Raw genomic sequence first — 19,797 nt, forward strand, 5'->3', positions numbered from 1 at the left:
CACTGAGGGTGGCGAACACAACTCGACCGAAAAGGAAAAGGAAAATGAAAAAGGGTACGAAATGTTTTCTAACATTTGAAGAGGACCACTCAGGAGCTGAGGACCTATTGTTTGTATTGTATTGCGGGGCAATGCAACCTGCATGAAAATTGCACTGACTCTAAGGGGACGCTTGTCATCCATAAAGTGTGTATATGAGAAAGACGGATGCATGGGGAGCGTGTTTGTGTACGTGGATTTACAGGCAGGCTGTGTGTGAGAGAGGATAGAAGCTGGCACTCGCAGAGGGCCAAGCGGAGGGAAAAAACGGGGATAAGAGCCTCTTCAAAGGGTAGCGAGTTTGTTGAAGAAGCCAGTGCCATTTAGCACGTACGCCCGAATAAGAGCCGGAAGGGTAGTGAGCGAGAGGGGCTTGGGAAACAGAACAGGCGGGGGGGGGGGAGGACTCGTTGATTGGATGGATGACGATTCATGTCATTTGCAGAAAAGAGAAAGCTTCACCCAACATCAGAGCCATAAACATGCGCTGGCTGTCACTCTGAGCTCCACTCCCTGGTCGATGAAAACCTCTCGTTTCCAGTTTGTCTGCTTCGGCAAGCTTCTTTTTCCTCTCACCTCATCTTACCCGCAGTGGGGGCCTTTAACCAAACTCATTCCCTTGAAATAGGCTAATTGTGTTCAGTTGACTTCCTTGGATGCAACAGCCTTTACAAGTTAATCGCCCAGGAAAGCCTCTTAGTGACAGCTATGCCTTAATTGCATACCAGACTGTGCCCATCAATTTGGATGGCAGCAAATCCACACATTCCATCTGCATGGGAATGAGACACTGTCGAAAACTTTTTGGCTCTCGCTGAGAGAAATCTTCACCTAAGAAAAAACGGCAGAAAAAGCATTAGAAAGCCATGCCACAAGAGTCAGATTCAGGAATTTGATTAAAGAAGTCAACTTTTCAGATCCCACGGTGTTGCTGTTATGACCCTCTTGGAGGTCTTTTTGTGTTTAGACTCTTCAGCAGAAGCTATCGCCAGGAGGCCCTTTCAGTCTTCACCAAAACATTAAAGGCAAAACAAACTGACCAGTGTGACAATAAAAGGGGAATGCGGCAGGGTGGGTTGGATTTGTTTTTGTGCGATGTGACCGTACCGACTCATCTTCACTCCGGCCTCAGCTCTTCTGCTCGCATCCATGCTGCGTTTTAGCAGTTTGTCCAAAGGAAGCGGGGGTGAAAACTCTAACCTTTTCCACACTGCAATAACTTCCCACCATGACATCGAACCAACATTGCTTCAGCGTCCCTCAGCGCTCGCTGTGAAAATGTCAGACGAGCTCTTTTCATCTGAGGGAAATCCCATCTGATTTACTCTCCCCCCTCCTCTTCCTCAGCTGAGGCGCCTGTTTGTACAGGGCCATGTTTCATTTGAATATCAAAGCCTGTGAGGAGGTGGCCAGACACTTTAAATGCCATTTTTTTGGGCTTCTCTCAAGGAATGTGACTGCTTAAGTGTCCTTGACGAAGGGACCTGATCACTGAGACAATGCCTCCTTTGTGGCGGCGGGGTGACGGTAATCTCTATCTATCTACTCTCTGCTCCGTAGACGAGACGAACACAGAAGTCCATTTGCATCTCAGTGTGCAGCTCTTTTAGGCTCCACAGTTTTCGATGGCATTTGAGAAATTGTTCGCATTTTTTTGGGCCTTGAAACCAAACAACCACGATGGTGAACGTGCTTGGAAAATTGTTACGAGAACAACTTAATTGTGTATTGTGTGACACGCTAAAGTTGTGATAAATCATAACTTCCCTTATCCAAATCAATTTGTCTAATATCTGAAAAATTAATTAGCTATAAATGATAAAATTGTGATGTATCAATAAAAAGTGCATATCATGGGGACATTTGCACCAATAAGACAAAGTTATTTGTCCATTACTCCCACCCACATTCGCTTTGGGCCAATAGAAACTCTGATATGATTGTGACACACAGCAATAACTTTATTATTTTTATTTATATTAAAATTGAAGCACTTACTAAAAGTCAGCTTTAGACTAGTAAATTCAAATATCTGGATTTATTAGGACTATACCAGTCTTGCTACTGTTCATTTTCTGAAAGCTTTTAAGATCAATTACTTGAAATGTAGGCTATAAATGCTTTCAAGTTGAGTCCAAATGTAATTTGAATAAAATCAACCTCTGTTTAAAAGGTATGTAAATGGTATTAACATCCAATAACATTGCAAATTTACCCACTGATGGACTAATAAAGGATTATTTTATCTTATCTTAACATGATTCAAATTGAAATGTGTGTATCAGTGTGTATCAATGTAAAACAGGTCTGAAGTTTGAGAATACAAATAGTTCTAATGACATTAAGAGTACAAATGGTAGTAAGCATTATGCTTAATCGGTGTTATGACTAAGAGGGGGTCCTTGGAAAATGTTCTCCCCTTTAAGGGGTCCCTGGCCCCAAAAAGATGGAGAACCCCTGGTTTAAGCAACAAAACTACAACTTCTTTAGGATTAAGAAACAAAACCACTCAGTTAAGTTTAGGGAAAAACATTGTGTTTTGGCTTAAAACAATCTCAAAAGTGAAAGCAAAACTTAACGTTTTGAACACAAAGACAACTACGCGTTGGTTTCATACGGAATTCAAACCCTGGTCTCCTGTGTGAAAGCCCTGTTTTGTATCCCATCCTTCTGCTCCTGTCATAATTACTATATACAGTCACTAGAGGATGCTATCGTGTTCTTTTATACCTTCTTTCGGTGATCTACTATGTGAACAGATGATAAAAACTACTAGTGGGTGTAGTAGGCCCCTACTGACCCACATCTATGGTGCTTATAGCAACTGATGCCGCCTATTTAATAGCCTGACAGTCTAATAATAGAGAGAATGTTGCATGCACATTGAAGCTCAGGGCAAACTGCGTGTTTTATATAAATATTTATATCATTTTGTTAGGAAAATTGAGAGACGGAGTCTATGTCTCATGATGACTATATGCTTCAATTTATACAGCTTGAATTTGCAGAGTAAGTTCCATAAATGTATTTTACTGTATGAGACTTCTGTAAGCAGATCTATTGTTGCGGACTGAATAGGCTTTCTTTATGCTTTCTTTAGATGAAACCATGAGATAGATCCTGAAAAACAGCAAACAAAAATTTGACTGGACAATAGCATAGTGTTCTCGTGATAACACTTCATCTCTGAGTCTCTTTATCAGGACATGAAGAATCTGCCTGTATCTTTTAGTTTCTGCAACAAAAGTCTGGCATGTTCCTACACTGCTCCTCCAGGTGCCTCTCATGCCTTAATCTGATGAGCGTGGTATGACTACAGCAGTGGCCTGATCTTTGTTGTGAACTCTGTGCATCTAAATGAAAGCAACACAAGGATGAAAGTAGGCTAGAAGCCACAGATACATGCTGCAGTTTATCGTATAGACTGCAGGATTTATTTTCCCAATGCACTGGCATGTTATGTTTAAATCTTCCTTTCAGACAAATATATTTGAGCTTTACTCTGATTTCTCTCTCTGGGCGTTTAAGGTCTGTGATCTGGATGTCCCTACATCACCTTTTCCTGGGAGTTCTCCAGATACTTTTCAACATGCCATGTCTTCATTTTGTTTTCTTTCCCCTTGTGTTTAACTTTATTTGATATTTTGCAGCAGTTTGTTTTGTGGTTTATTGCAAATTAATCCAATTTATGCTAGATCTTGGCTCATGGGTGTGTTGTCCTTTGAGGTAAGGCTTTTGACAAAGGATCATAAATATAGATATAATTATATTTATCTGTATTTGAAATGGAATTCCCTTCTGGCCATGCAAATATTTTTATCAAGCCAGTTAATTTAACACAAAAAAATAGCATGAGGTATTATTGAGTAAGGTATGAATCACAGTAATGAGAGTCCAACATTTTTATATATACAATCAAATATTTGATAAAATGTAGAATGAATGTAGAGTCTGAGAGTTGATTTGTTTGCTTATGTAACCTACTTTCTGTTACAGACAGACAGACAGTAATCTAGCTAATTCACAATTAACAACAAATGGTGTTTAAATACAGTAATCTTTTTTTTTTTAATACTTTATTTTTTCGAGATTGATTTCATATATGCAATTTACAGTTCGTAATTACAATAGTTTATAAACCAGTTTTTTAAGTAGTTGAGCTTATAGACGAACTCATTAAGTACACTAAAGAAAAAAACTTTGAAAATGAAATAAAATTAATAAAATAAATAATAATAATAATAATAATAATAATAAACACAAAAAACAATAATAATACAAAAAACACAAAAAATATAATAATACAAAAATAAGAGAGTAATAATAATAAAAGAATGTGTCTTTTATTTATGGTCTTCACCTCCATCGATGTAATAAGAGGTCTTCACCGTGAGTGGCGCTGTCTTAATTCTCGCGAGATTACCAGACAGGAAGAGGAGAAGGCGAGAAGGTCAGGAATTAAAACATGGCAGGCATCAGTATGTTGAGGTCTGTTTGGACCTCGTTTTCGGGCTTGAAATTAGGTCTCACAGGCTCCCAGGTGAAGATTCAACAGCTGATAAATGTCCCACAGCTACAAGCTTTAACCATTCAGAGCAGAGGGATCCGACAAGGTGAGACTTTCTCTACAAACGTGAAGATTGTAGCCAGAAGAGCTAAAGTTAGCATGTAGACACTGACTGTGATCAGAGGCTTCTGCAGCTATTTCACCTTTTAAACATCTGATGACATGAAGATGACATTCATTTCAGTAAATTGCTGTTTGCTAGAAGCCATGCATCCATTGAGGCAGTCTTTCTGCTTGACATCTTGTCATTTAGTGTGTTGTGAACCCACAAAGTGTCACAATGAAGAAGAGTTCAGAGAGTCACATTAAAATGCACACTCATTTTTATAATATTCCTCCTACTCCTGACTTTAAATGTCCTTAAATGTGTGGTCTATATGACGTGTGATCTAAGTAAGTAATTATATATATAGCCTATATAAAATGTGACATTTAATTACTCAACATATCACAACATATTTTGAGACAAGATTACTGTATTTAATTAATTTCTATTAATGTATTTGTTTATTTAATTTATTATTATTACTCTTATTTTTTTATTGTTTTTTGTGTGATTTTATTATTATTATTATTATTATTATTATTATTATTACAGTTATATCACCTTTTAAAGATCTGATGACATGAAGATGACATTAATTTCAGTAAATTGCTGTTTGCTAGAAGCCATGCATCCATTGAGGCTTGACATCTTGTCATTTAGTGTGTTGTGAACCCACAAAGTGTCACAATGAAGAAGGGTTAAGAGAGTCACATTAAAATGCACACTCATTTTTATTTTATTCCTCCTACTCCTGACTTTAAATGTCCTTAAATGTGTGGTCTATGTTATCTAAGTAAGTAATTATATATATATATATATATATATATCCTATATAAAATGTGACATTTAATTACTCAACAAAGATGTAAAAACAGTAGGTTACTAACTGTAGCCTCACCTATAACCAGGGAATGAAATTAGCACCTGCCACCTGCCAAATACAGGGTAAATGTTGGTTGTCAGGTAAAAATGTTCCTTATATTAAGAAATACTGTTTTTAAAAAGCAATTCTAAAGCCTAAATTAAATATAGGTTAACGCTTCATCTTACAGGTCCACACATTTCATGGTAATTAGGTGATAATTAGCATGTATTTGAAATTTCTTTGGAATTACTGCCAAATTACCCCAATATTTACCTCAAAATGTATTGAGAATTACTTTGTTATAAACATTATTTAATAATTATATTACGCTATTTCCCAATAGCTGGTAGTTTATTTAATACTTTCCAGGAAAAGAATACAAAGTTAATTGATATGCTTTATTTCCATGTCTGCTGATAAATAGATAATATTTAGCAAATAACTTATTTGAAATTTCTTTAAAAAAAACTCCCTGAATCATGACATTTACTACCAGGTTACATCTGTGTAGACAATAAGTCACACAATGGTGAGATGTATGCCTGATCAGAAGTAACTTCTATTAGTTTTGGTTTTGGAGGTAAATATTGGGGTAATTTGGCAGTAATTCCAAAGAAATTTCAAATAGGTAACTTGCTATTTATCACCTAATTACCATGAAATTTGCTGACCTGTAAAATGAAGTGTTACCAAATATAGTCATGCATTAAGGTTACATGATATATTCCATAATTCTACAGTCTGGTAACACTGACTCAGTGTTTAGTACTTTAAAGTGTTCTACTTAGATTTCAGAAGTGGCAGACAAAAAAAATAAATGGCTCGTAGAAATGTTCAGTGACCTGCCACAGTGGCAGGTGAGGAAAAATGTTAATCTCAGACCCTGCCTATAACCATATTTTGAGTCAAGATTACTGTATTTAAACACCATTTGTTGTTAATTGTGAATTAGCTAGATTACTGTCTGTCATTGTAACCAATGACTTTATCACTTGACACCATAATAACTTAAAAAGTATTTTCTAAGATTAGGAAAGGAGTAAAGACAAATTTATATGTTTTATATTCTGATCAAAGGCCTAACATAAAATGTGTGTGTTTTACAGTGGTGGAGAAGCAGGAGGGCAAAACAACAACGGTAAGTAAAACCAGACTGTAATGTGAAACTGATGATGTTTTTGTTGTTAAATATATAGTATACATGCCCTTTATCAGTTTTATTTGTGATACGCACACAGTGTTTTGACGTTTGAAGTACTATAATAAAAATCAAATGGTATTAATTGCGACAGTTTAGTGAATTCTGAGCATAAATACACATATTTAAATAATGTACAGTATTTCTCAAATTCCTGATTGCTTTGGTTTGTATGGTTACATCAGGCTATTCACTAAAGAAACAAATCAAAAGCCAAATGAATAAAACTCTGCTGCTTTGTTATAGTATGGATGTTTAAAGGTACAATATGCAGCATTTTCCTAAAAAATAATGTATATACTGATACAAAAATAATCCCTCTCAATCATCACTTATACTCCACTAGAAGTATGTGGTGGTGTGAGAGGGACTTGTGATTTAAAAAACCCCCCCAAAAAAACGCTTTCTCTTATTGCACATGTAATTATTCAGTCAACTTGACAAGGAGACTACCATAACATATTATTACACTAACTGTCAGATTGAGGGAAAAATACTGGACGTTCCAGCTGGACCACAGCCTCCAAATCCCACAGCCAAGTGTCCTATCTACAGATGGAACCTGCAGCACAAATACAGCTACACGGTAAGTGCGTCCACGAGCACGTGATGACCAAATTATCTCACACATTATGGAAAGTGTATCAGTTGTTTATTGTGTCTGGTTTTCTTTCTAATTTTTTTTGTTTTGCCCCCCCTTCAAGGATGTTCTGTTGCTCAGTCAGTTCATCAGGTCAGACGGAGGGATGTTGCCAAGGAGAATCACTGGTCTCTGTTCAGAGGAGCATCTCAAGATTGCCATGTGTGTTCAGATGGCTCACAGAGCAGGTCAGCGTTACCGCCTGCCCCTTTGTTTGTGTATTTAAATCTTCGTCCACTCCAAAGTCAATTTACCCTCGTATTCGTTGTCTGTTTCACACTGGGAACCTTAAGTTACACATTTAAAATGATTGCAAGATTTACGCAAGTTTCAAATACAGTTTACTGTTGTAGATAAGCAAATAAAGGCATATACAGACTTAAGAATTGAATCTGACAACTGCCAAGACAGTGAAAGGTTGTACCAGCTTAGCCAAAAATCTCTAAACCAGATATTTATAACAGACCAAAAGTACTGAAACTGAGTTTTGTCTGCCTGTTATGACGCCAGGTATAATTGATTTTTCAGGGCTGCAATCCTCACATGTGAGAATCAGCAAATGTTTGGCAATTTAGCTTGATAAATGACTTCCTAATCATTTGTCAAATTGTATTTTAATTGATTAATTGACCAATTGTTTCAGCACTGGTAATTTACATTGCTACCCTCTCACTCAAACTGTGAAAAAAACAGACAATAAGGCTGCTAAAAGTGCTAATTAGTTAGTTCAGCTGTGCTAGTTCGTCGTTGGCTAGTGTGAATCTTAAAGGATAACCGGTATTTTTCAACCTGAGAACCCGATTTGCCCATGTTTTTGTGTCTAAGTGACTAATGGGGACAACACTTTCTGAAATTGGTCCTGCATTGATGGAGAACGCTGCAGCTGCCAGCCGCTAAACAAGCTGTAATGTAATCATTTTGGGCAACCTGTCACCGTCCACGTTTACATCCACTAAAAGTGCTTCTGACAGGCTCAGATTGTTTTTATAAGTGTCTGACAACATTATGGAAAGGAACCCTACAGAGAAATTAAATGTTTTTCTCACCCTTCACTTACTGTTTGTTATTGTGTCATGTGACTTGTTGCCAGAAGACAACGGTGGAAAACGTAAGTGAGAGAGGAGAGAGAGGAGAGCCACGGGACACCGGTGTTGTCAGAGTTTGTTGTGTTGGAGTACGGAACGCGTAGCTTAGTATTATCTAAAAGATTTTCACTGCTATGGCTGAATATTTAGATGATTTCGACCATGTGGATGAGACGTGAAATTTCTCAAAGAGAACTCTCTGAGCGAGACACACAATAATAAACAGACCAGATCAAGCCAAAGGTGTGAAAAAACGTTTTATTTCTCTGCAGGGTCCTTTCCATAATGTTGTCAGACACTTATAATAACAATCTGAGCCTGTCAGCTGCAAAAACAAACACTTGTTAGTTGACGTAAATTGACGGTGCCAGGTTGCCAAAAATGATTACATCGCAGACCATTTAGCGGCAGCTGCATTCTTCCTCAATACTGGACCAATTTCAAAAGGTGTTGTCTCCATTAGTCACTCAGACACAAAAACATGGGAAAATAGGGTTGAAAAATACCAAAGTTATCTTTTAATACATAGCATCTATCTGTTGTACCTTTTTGGACCAGCTTTACTGATTGGCTGTTTTTTGATGACACCTTTTAAATAAGTACATGCGTGTGACTTTTTTGTTTTTCTCTGTGTTGAAGGTCTGCTCCCTGACCACAAACCCAAACTTCCAGAGGGCCACGTCCCAAAAAGGCCCAAGCCACACCATAACAGGTAATGTATACACGACACGAGTGTCTGCTTATATGCATGTTTCTCACTGTGATCTATCTACTGTCAGCACCAGTCTCAGTGATAATGACACTAGCAACGTTTTCCTGTTGTACAGATACCTGACTCGCTGGTCCATTGACTCGGTGAAACCCATATATAAAACTGGACTAAAGTGGTGCAAGAAGCGCATGGTTGTTGGCAGCCCGTTACTCAAGGACAATGTGCGTTACGGTTTCAAGCCCATTCACATAAAACACTGAAGGACAGAAAGCCTGACGAGTCGGTGCAGCAACAGGGACGAGAGTGGGTGGAACATTTTTATGCGAGGACGCAGTTTCAAGTGGATTAACTTTTGCCACACTGCCCTGAGAAAAGGCCTAAAAGCTTCATCCATCTGTATTTATTCTACCTTTTTTTGTTTATTAAGCTGCGTCACCCTTTTAATGAAGCCCCACCCAGAACCATCTATTCCGTCTCTGCTGGTTTTCAAAAAGCCCCTTGAAGTGAACTCTCTGACAACTCGATGTGAGCAACAACTGGGTCAGTGTCACAGTTTCAAAGTAGGTGGTACGTTGACTGTGTATACTCAAGGCAACCTAGATTTTCAAATAAAATGTGTCTGTTTACTCTGCCTCTCAACATGTGTTTACTGTATAGGAATAGCTTTTGTGCATGAGAACTGAACAAAAAAAGCTTGTGGACTCAAACTGCATGACTGTACCTCTTCAGTTTATTTGTGTGAGATAAGACTTAACAAAAAGTCCTGCAATATGTTACATAGAATACAATTTGAGGGTTGATAACAACAGACACATGAAGAATATGTAGCTTGAAGTAGGTGCAAAGATATATATTATACTTTTTATAGCATGAAGGGGATGTCCAAATTCTTGGTCCCATCTCCGATGTAGATGTATCCGTGCTGCGGCGTCATCGGCACGTGATAGAAGCTCAGGCCGAGCCACAGCAGGCTGCGAAGCACGCGCACATGGCCGGCACGTTCGAGCTGAAGACTCCATGATCCTACACACAAACAGAAGAAGGCTTGCTGTAAATGCTCGATGTTTAAAGCTGCAGTGGGTAGAATTGGAGCAAATATGATTTAAAAAAGTTATTTTTGATAAAACGGTCACTATATCCTGACAGTAGTGCATGAGACAGGTAATCTGAAAAAAAAAAAATCATGTGCATCAATGTCCTCCGGTGCTCCTAATGGCATCTGGAAGATTTCACAGGCTGGAGGAAAACAACCAATCAGAGCTAAGCTGGAGCCTGCCGTCGCTGAACAGCTTTACAGCTAAACAGTGCACTACAAGATGTTTCTGAAAACATTTGAGGTGAGAAATAGGAATTACAGTAACAGAATATTAATTCATATTTGATCCGCGCTGCCTCCGTTGAATGAACGGCCAATAGGAACGCTCTCTCTGAAATGACATGTGATGGCCAAAGTCTCCCGCTAGATTGTTTAAAGCCTGAAAACAGAGCCATGAGGAGGTGCAGAAGTCTAGTTTTCTCTCAGAACACTTGAATTACAATATGCTGAAAGGTTATTATGGCTTTTTTTCCCCAATGATGCCAACAACATTCTGGCTACTGCAGCTTTAAATGCGGGAGGCTGCCATGTCAGGTTGAGGGGAATTGAAATAGAGAGAAATACAGTAATTTTCGGAAATCAGTCCAAAACAATTATACTCGCTAGAGGCAGTCAAGGGAATTCAAACATTTGTGTTTTAGATATCTACAGTCAAACCTGTTTCTCAATATGTTTGGGTGTGACCATGAACCGAAGTCCTGGGGAATTTAGAATTGGATCTGCTACTATATAAACGTAAAAACCCTTTGATTGATGCTTTTTACACAATAGGGAGGTGATTCCAGATGAAATTAGTCAAATAAATCAGTTGTTTCACCACTTTTTGTTTGTCTTTGAACTCATCTGGCAAAGTATGATTCAACTAAAAGTAAAAACCATGTTTGGTGTCCAGGTCCTAACTGTACTGCTGCTGCAGGAGGACAAACCTAAAGCCATAAATCAGGAGCTGGGAACAGCTTGCAGGATTGCTGTTGAAAAGAGGGAGAGCCAAACGTAGGGTCTCAGAGGAAAGCACCTGTCTTTCGGTGGAAAAACATCATACCACATTTCCCCCCAGAGTCCCTTTTTAAAAAAAAAAATGTTAAGTCATTCTCCTTTTCAGCAAGGGCATGCGATCTGCCACTGAGACGGCTGCAGCGAGCGTGGCATTCAGACAGCTGTGTAGTGTCTGCTGCAGCGATGACGCTGCTGACATTCACATCAACTCAAAGAACACACACAAACATATACACATGTGGAAGCTCTCTTAATAAATCAGACAGCTGTTGCATGTTTGGTCATGGCCGCTAAACGTTTTTTTTTTACACACATCCACTTCAACGTTCACTATGGCCTGGAGTACAGCCAGCTGAGCAACTAACTTCAAAGCTTGCTAGACATGTCTAAATTCACATTCTTTTCACAGCATCCATGTTTGCGTATTGTTTGCCTCCTGGGTTCGATGTTTCCAACATGTGCAGTGTTGCTCAATAGATCAAATGTCTGAGCTTCCCACCAGGATTTGAATACACAAACCTGATAGACTCATCATCATCATTTCATGCTTTCAACTACACAAAAAAGATTATAGGGAATGCAGAATACACAGGAATTACCCGTCTCATGAAAGCTAGTTTTCGCAAACTCATTGTCGTACTGCACTACAATTTTGAATGTTGAAAAATGCACAACACTAATAGTCATAAATTAGCTAAAGCCCTTATATTATTACTTGTTTTGTTTTAGTTTGATTTCCCTCCAGATGTGAGCAGTGCCATTAATCATTTAACATCAGTTTGGTTTCGGGTGGTCCTCTTCCCATGTCCTGGTTTCTGTTCTGTTTTTATTTGTCATAGTATAATTGTCTGTGATTTTCCTGTGAAGAACTTGAGGCCAGCCCCTGAATCCTTCTTATCCAACAGTAGTTGTTCGGCTATCAGACCACTGTGTATAAAAGCTCTTCCAACATATTCCCAGAAAGCCTATTTTATCTTGGCAGGTAGGTTGACGTCATAAGTTTTATGGATTTTTTCAGTGAGTTTAACCATGTTTAATGGACCCTTTACTGTTAAAATGATTCAGATGTTTTCACTTGGAAGAAACCCCTCTTGAATTTCAGTCAGTTGAATCACCGTAGTGATTTGTGCTAAAATCACACTTCATTTAGTTGTAATCTGGCATGGCAGTTGGAACACACAAAATGAGAAAAACCTAAAGATTTACCACTGTAAAGGTCTCAAAATAGCTGTGTATTGATGGGTCCAGATCATAGGATGATCTTTTTCTGCACTGATAGACTGTAGTTTTCCCAAAGGAACAGTGTGTAACATTTCGGGGGATCTATTAGCAGAAGTGGAATATAATATTCACAACTATGTTTTCATTAGTGTATAATCACCTGAAATTAAGAATTGTTGTGTTTTCGTTAGCTTAGAATGAGCCCTTCATATCCATATAAGGAGCGGGTCCTCTTCACGGAGTCTGCAATGTTGCTCCCTCATGTTTCTACAGTAGCCCAGAATGGACAAACCAAACACCGGCCCTAGAGAGAGCCTTTCGCATTTTACGTTTCCTGAAGGCCACCGTAGTTCTCCGACACGCTTGTGAAACTGCGGCAACATGAGCCGCCATCTGACTTCCGTTGCTCCTAAAGTAGTTATTATGGTATGGATGGTATCTGAGCGAGGCGGACGGCATTACCACGGTTTTACACTCGGTGACTCACGTTACCGCAGTCTTGGAAAGGGAGGAGTGAGCGGAGGGGTACTCAGTTGGTTGCAATCTGCAACCACACCGCTAGATGCCGCCAAATCTTAAACGGTGTACCTTTTAACAAAACATCTTATATCTCAGTGATCGTAAAAATAAAAAGGGCTTTAGTTTTCTTTAAGGAACAGTGTGTAACATTTCAGGGGGATCTATTAGCAGAAATGGAATAAAATATTCATAACTGTTTTCATTAGTGTATAATCAACTAAGAATCTTGTTTTCGTTAGCTTAGAATGAGCACTTTGTATCTATATAGGGAGCGGGTCCTCTTCACAGAGTCCCCCATGTTGCACTGCCATGTTTCTACAGTAAAACAGAACGGACAGACCAAACGCTGGCTCTAGCTGAAGGCCACTGTCGTTCTCCGTCATGCTTGTGACGCTGTGTGCCGCAGAGTGCACAACCGTGTTACCGCCAGTCTCCTAAAGTAGTGTTACTACGGTTAGGATGGCCTCTGAGCAAGGCGAACGGCGTTACCACGATTTTGCACTCACATTACCGCCGTCTTGAAAAGAGAGGAGTGAGTGGAGGGGTACTCAGTTGGTTCCAATCTGCAACCAAACCACTAGTTGTCACCAAATCCTACACACTGCACCTTTAACAAAACATTTTAAATCTCAATGATCATAAAATATAAAAGGGCCTGCTTAAGGTGTGTTCATGTACTTAAATAATTCGTAAGATATGATATTTGTTTGTGTGTGATGCTATGGTGTGGAACAGACTGAACTCTGTGGTTTCACCTTCAGGAATGTCATCACTCAGTACATCTAGGAAGTCGATAGCCGGGTTCAAATCACCCATTTCCAGGATGGATTTCTTGTTCAGATTCTTTGGGTCGCTGAAGTGAAGGTAGTTGTCAAGGCTCCCTGCTTCTGAGTGAGACAGACCTGAGAAACAATGCACATCGGCAAGTAATTTAAACCAAATAGCAGCAATTATGATGCACTTTCACAGTGGAATGATGTCAAAAAATATATATATATGGGCATCATGCATATTTGGTAGCAAGTTAACTGAATAATTTTGAGAGTTGTGTATGAAATATTTCTAAAAAGGTTGTATATCTTAAGCATCCAGTCCGATGGAAATTTAACCACAGGGTCATTCACATGCAGCAGCAAATACTAATACTCCACAATGAGACACAGGCACATATGTGTCAGAATTTACCACCAAAGCTGCGGTTCATCTGGACAAGGCCATGCGGACTCTTGACGAAGGCGCCACGTGGCACCACAGACGCTTCCTCATCGATTAGATGAATCGTCACTGCCAGCCTGATCTCCTCACTGACTTTGGTCTGAAACCAAGAACAGTCCATCTCTCAGCTGGAATTTCATGGCTTTACAGAATCAGCGTTGATATCAGCCAGAAAAAATAAATCAATGATCTGTTGGCAAAGGTAGGACATTCTGCATTTTCATCTCTTTTTTTTTTTTTTTTTTTTTTGTATGTTTATTTTTGGTCTCACATCTTTGGCTTTAGTTATAAGTCTAGTGTGCTGTGCTAAAATATTTTTCTTTGCTCCATGAGATTGAACGGATCCTCTCTGCTGTTCGTGAGTTAGGGTTAGTGTGTGATTTTCCTATTAGTTTAAATGTGCTGCCCAGTGTCAGAAAGCTTGGTCTCATTTGCAGGTCATGGGTCCTCAAACAGGATAATGACCCAAAACACAGCTAAAAACACCCAAGAATGGCTAAGAACAAAACATTGGACTATTCTGAAGTGGCCTTCTATGAGCCCTGATCTAAATCCTATTGAACATCTGTGGAAGGAGCTGAAACATGCAGTCTGGAGAAGGCACCCTTCAAACCTGAGACAGCTGGAGCAGTTTGCTCACGAGGAGTGGGCCAACATACCTGTCGACAGGTGCAGAAGTCTCACTGAGAGTTACAGAAATCACTTGATTGCAGTGATTGCCTCAAAAGGTTGTGCAACAAAATATTAAGTTAAGGGTACCATCATTTTTGTCTAGGCCAGTTTCATTAGTTTGTTTTTTTAAATGATTCTGCTGAACCATAATTCAAAAACAATATCTGATTTTCATTAGTTAATTTTCAGTGAATTTTTATTTATTATTACTTTTGTCAGTTTCAAGTTATTTCAGTGACCATTGTGGGTTTTTCTTTCTTTAACGGAAGGGTACCAACGATTTTGCCTACGTCTGTATATGATATATACGTATATATATCTGATATATATATATATATATATCTGATATATATGATGTATATATATATATATCTGATATATATATATATCAGATATATATCAGATATAGATATAGATATAGATAGATATCTATATAGATATAGATATATCTATATCTATCTATATCTATATCTATATCTATATAGATATAGATAGATATCTATATAGATAGATATAGATATATATATATCAGATATATATACATATATATATCTGATATATATATATATATATATACATCATATCTATATATAGATACATCATATATATCGTATATATATGATGTATCTATATATATAGATATGATATATCTATATATATAGATATATATATAGATATATCATATATATCATATATCTGACAGTTCAATATTTTCACTATGTTCAACTTCACAGTATTGATCATACTTACCACTTCATCAGCCGTCCCTTCTTGCCCGTTGGTCTGCAGATGCTCATACACATGTGAGGGGTCTCCTATGAAGCGACACTTTGCAGCTCTGGACACGTCCTTGATCATGGAGTCTGTGGCAGGAGGCAGCAGGAACCAGTCCATGCAGTTGAAGCTGGAGACACACAAACAAACAGGTAGTTATAGTCCTCACGTTTATTTCACACTGTCTATTGTAGACAGAAACTGAATCAAGGCTCTCTTACCTGTAGTGGTTATTTTTATCCTGCATTTCATCTTCTCCTCTCCCCTGAGCGATATAATAATCCTCCTTTAATCCCAGTATTTTACCCCAAAACAGGACTCGATGGAACTTGTAGTTCTTCTTCAGGATCACCAGAGAGGTCTGCAGAGCGGCTCTTTGCTCCACGTTTAAAGTACCTCCGCTACCGGCGACGAGCTCCAGAGAATAGTATAACGAGTCTGAGTCCATTCTTTATGGATTAAACTTTATAGATATTAGCTTCCTTAACGTTATCTATCTTAAATTATAGCTACTTGCAAGCCAACATAACAGCTATAACCAAAAGCCCTTCCGGTCCAAACACTAGTTTGGTTGCTATAGTGACAACAAACCTTGGTTGCGCTGGTTGTCATAGCAACGTGACACTTTTTTTTTTCTTTCCTCACTTTTTTTTGCCAAATAATTTTATATATATAATCTATATATATTATATTTATATATATATAATATATATTATTATTATTATTATTATTATTATTATTATTATTATTATTAATAATAATAATAATAATGAAATATATATATATATATTATATATAATACATAAATATAAATATATATATTACATATATATTATATATATATTTATATAATATTTTTTTTCAGTGTGTAAATACAACAGTTGCAGCAAACAACATTTTTTTTTTTTTTTCATGTTGGGTGTGTTTGCTTGCAGTTGTTTATACAAACCCGAGCATGCACAAGTCTGGTCTGACGTCATATGCCCCATGTTTTTCAAGTGAGTGCGTGCAAGAAGAAGAGCAGACAGAGTACACATAAATATGAGCCTAATAAGGCTGTATTTGTTGCTAGGAGAGAAAGTAATGGCAGCTTTCTGTCTCATACCATTCAAACTGGTATATATATATATATATTTTTATTTTATTATTATTGTGTCATGTATAAATAATATGCCCTTACAAGACACCATTATTTAGAAAATAAAGTAAAAAGAAAAAGGCAGAAACCAGAGTAGCAGTATAAATAATTACAAATAATACTAAACAAATAAACCAAATAATAGCAGAAATAATTATAAAAATATTATTAACACTACTAATAATAATAGCAGCAGTGGATATAATAAAATGATAATAATAATAATAGTAATAATAGCAGTAGTAATATGCAGTGAAGATTGCATGTCTCTTAAAATGGATTTTCCAAATTATTATTATTTGACTATTAATGACTATTAATAACTAATAATAGTAGCGATGGATATAACAGAATAATAATAGCAGTAGATGCAATAATAGTAGAAATAATAATTGAAATAAAATTAACACTACTAATAATAATACCAGCAGTGCATATGATAAAATAATAATAATAATAATAATAATAATAATAATAATAATAATAGCAGTAATAAAATGCAGTAAAGATTACGTCTCTTAAAATTGATTTTCCAAATTATTATTATTATTTTACTATTAATGACTATTAATAACTAATAATAATAGTAGCTGTGGATATAATAATAATAATTATTATCATTATCATTATCATTATTAACAACAATAATATTAATTGTGAGTTTCCTCTTTCTTACAGCCAGAAAGTCACATATTTAAGCTCTAGTTAGGTTTTCTGTAGCATGATTGTGGGCCCTGTGTGCAGCCCTCTCTGTCTTTCACCCATGAAGCCCAAAGACATAGACCATTAGACCATGGATCTGGGAGTTTGGTGTCTGGCAGTTTAGACCGAAGCCTCTGGAAGACAGAATCATGTTAAGCTCTTTGCACAGCTGGCAGGATGCGTGCTTAGATCCCTCTCACATGAGGCTCATGGGAATAGGAGTAAATAGTGCTCGGAAATCATCTCAGGGTGCATTTCTTATGTACTCACCATATTGTGTGTCATTGTCTGCATATTAGGGAATAGAAACAGCATGAGAGCATGTTGGTGTTAACCTGAATAGGTACCTGTGTAATTAGAGATGACATATTGTAGAGGTAAATTTGTCAAGTCCTCATGGTAACTTACTGCCTCGTGACTTGAACTCGCAGCACACGGCAGGCTGTCTTCCATTGGGCTTACTATAGAGCCGGAAACTGATTTGAGAGGAGGCACAGTATGTGTGCGCGTCGTTTTAAGATTGAGGATATGGAGGTGAGGTTGGCCGCAATTGAAATAGCTGAAACATAATCTAGCATGGGAGAGCACCAAGGAGATAGGTAGTCAGTGGGATTTTTGTCATTGTGTTGAGTATTAGCGATTGGTTGTTTTATGGGTATTTCACAGTCAATCGATGTATATTTCAGCTAATTGATCAGCTGTCTACCAATGTGATCTTTTATGATTGTAATGTGAGTATAGGATAACCCATCCACCATCATAATCATCCGTCTTGCAATATTTGACCAAAGAGTTTTCATCCTCCACCAGCTCCAGCTTCTTGATCACCAATTGATCTCTTCTTGTTGCTTTGCTCATAGTGGTGATCCTGATCACAGTGGTCTATATATACAGGCAGTGCTGAAATCACTGGTTCCTCTGAGCAGCGTATGGAGCAAATCCTGTTTAAAAGACACTAAACAAACATCGGTTGTTTCGTTTATCCTGGCTCAGATCCAGCAGTCTCAGCCAGCATACGCGGTGTGAAACTGGATTAAGTTACACTTAGAAAAACATGATTGGCTACTGTCCAACAAATGATTTTGGACAGTCTGCCAGATTTGGGCTCACCTTGTGGTTGGTGATCCTATTTCGGTCCCCCACCTTGCTTGGCAATCTTTACTTCCATTGTATTCATTTGTTTCTGATTTTGTAACTTCATTTAGATGCGAGAAAACAGAACAAACATAATAAAAAGCAGGGCCTTGTTCTCATTCATGCTGGATGACTGTTTTATTATTTATCTTCATTCTAACCCTCATGTCCTCAAAACTTAAAGTTATAACCCTAAAGTTTTTCATGAAATTACTATCTATGTTTGGCATTTTTCTGCAATTGTTTTTGTCATTACCTCTCTATAAAGTAGTTTTCATTGTTGGCGGCGGGGTCCGCCATTCAAATTGCCTTCACACCATAGACTGTATATATAGATGGACGACGCTTCCTCCCACTGTACAAAAGTGAAGCCAAAATATCCCGTATACGGGAGCTGCCATTGAGATTTTGACGTCATTTGGAGCCCGAGTCTGGTCAGAGGGGCTGGAGCCGTGGTATCAAGGTCCCGCCCACCAACACTCGCCAGAGCCACGAGCTGAGCACGGCCGCAGCTATTTAGCGTGAGCCACCTAGCTGCTACGTTAGCACCACGGCAGCTGTTTGGCTAGAAAGACAAAACAACTAACCACAATATCTATATAACTACATTTATGATCAAATAGACACATGTTCTATTACACAGACTAGAGATGGTTATGGAAAGTTAAAGTTACATGTCCTCTCTTGTACAATTCCCGAACCTTCATCAGCATCAATACTTCACTCAGAGCAGCTGTCAATCATGACGTCTCACCCCCTTTTTATAGCATCAAATAACTAATTAAAACCAAACTTATTAGAAAAATGAATACTTGAACATACATCAGTGTGATAAGAACTACCTAAAATGACAGAAACCATCTTTTGGAAAAATGTATTTGACGTGACTTTTTAGTTTGGCCCATGTCCCATCCGCTAACATGGAGGGGGCGGGCTTTATGACCTATCCTGCAGCCAGCCACCAGGGGGCAATCAAGATGTTTTGGCTTCACTTTTGGGGAGCTGTCATGTCGTCCATCTTTATATACAGTTTATGCTTCACATGGTGATTCACAGGAAATAAGGCATGCATGTAATCCAGGTCTAACATTTGTATTTTTATCTCACTGATATCAGCCTCAGTGTTTACTGCTCACTCACCTAACGCTGTATCAGAGCTGTATAAAGTTGCTGCTAAT

At 37.9% G+C, this 19,797-nt stretch overlaps 2 protein-coding genes across 2 annotated transcripts; one reads left to right on the forward strand and one right to left on the reverse strand.

Moving 5' to 3' along the window:
• The first annotated feature begins 4,504 nt into the window (after positions 1–4,504).
• Positions 4,505–9,778, forward strand: mrps18a (mitochondrial ribosomal protein S18A). Its single transcript, XM_037750827.1, has 6 exons — positions 4,505–4,652; positions 6,624–6,655; positions 7,197–7,301; positions 7,420–7,543; positions 9,080–9,152; positions 9,268–9,778. Exons 1-6 carry the CDS (start codon positions 4,505–4,507, stop codon positions 9,410–9,412), a joined length of 627 nt encoding a protein of 208 aa, XP_037606755.1. The 3' UTR covers positions 9,413–9,778.
• Positions 9,779–9,860: 82 nt separating this feature from the next.
• rsph9 (radial spoke head component 9) lies at positions 9,861–16,208 on the reverse strand. Its single transcript, XM_037750826.1, has 5 exons — positions 15,867–16,208; positions 15,622–15,775; positions 14,170–14,299; positions 13,740–13,886; positions 9,861–10,175 (listed from the first exon to the last, which is right to left on the reverse strand). The coding sequence occupies exons 1-5, from the start codon at positions 16,091–16,093 to the stop codon at positions 10,015–10,017; spliced, it is 819 nt and encodes a 272-aa protein (XP_037606754.1). The 5' UTR covers positions 16,094–16,208; the 3' UTR covers positions 9,861–10,014.
• Positions 16,209–19,797: the final 3,589 nt, after the last annotated feature.

The sequence above is a fragment of the Sebastes umbrosus genome, chromosome 18 (assembly GCF_015220745.1).
Source record: "Sebastes umbrosus isolate fSebUmb1 chromosome 18, fSebUmb1.pri, whole genome shotgun sequence".
Lineage (NCBI taxonomy): Eukaryota > Metazoa > Chordata > Actinopteri > Perciformes > Sebastidae > Sebastes > Sebastes umbrosus.

Bases quoted from the DNA above. Each gene is read 5' to 3' on its own strand.
- mrps18a (XM_037750827.1), top strand. From the start codon at position 4,505: ATGGCAGGCATCAGTATGTTGAGGTCTGTTTGGACCTCGTTTTCGGGC. The intron at 4,653-6,623 runs GTGAGACTTTCT...TGTGTTTTACAG, and splicing joins GAGCAGAGGGATCCGACAAG to TGGTGGAGAAGCAGGAGGGC. The intron at 7,302-7,419 runs GTAAGTGCGTCC...CCCCCCTTCAAG, and splicing joins AGCACAAATACAGCTACACG to GATGTTCTGTTGCTCAGTCA.
- rsph9 (XM_037750826.1), bottom strand. From the start codon at position 16,093: ATGGACTCAGACTCGTTATACTATTCTCTGGAGCTCGTCGCCGGTAGC. The intron at 15,776-15,866 runs GTAAGAGAGCCT...GTGTGTCTCCAG, and splicing joins GATAAAAATAACCACTACAG to CTTCAACTGCATGGACTGGT. The intron at 14,300-15,621 runs GTAAGTATGATC...TCTTGGTTTCAG, and splicing joins AAGGGACGGCTGATGAAGTG to ACCAAAGTCAGTGAGGAGAT.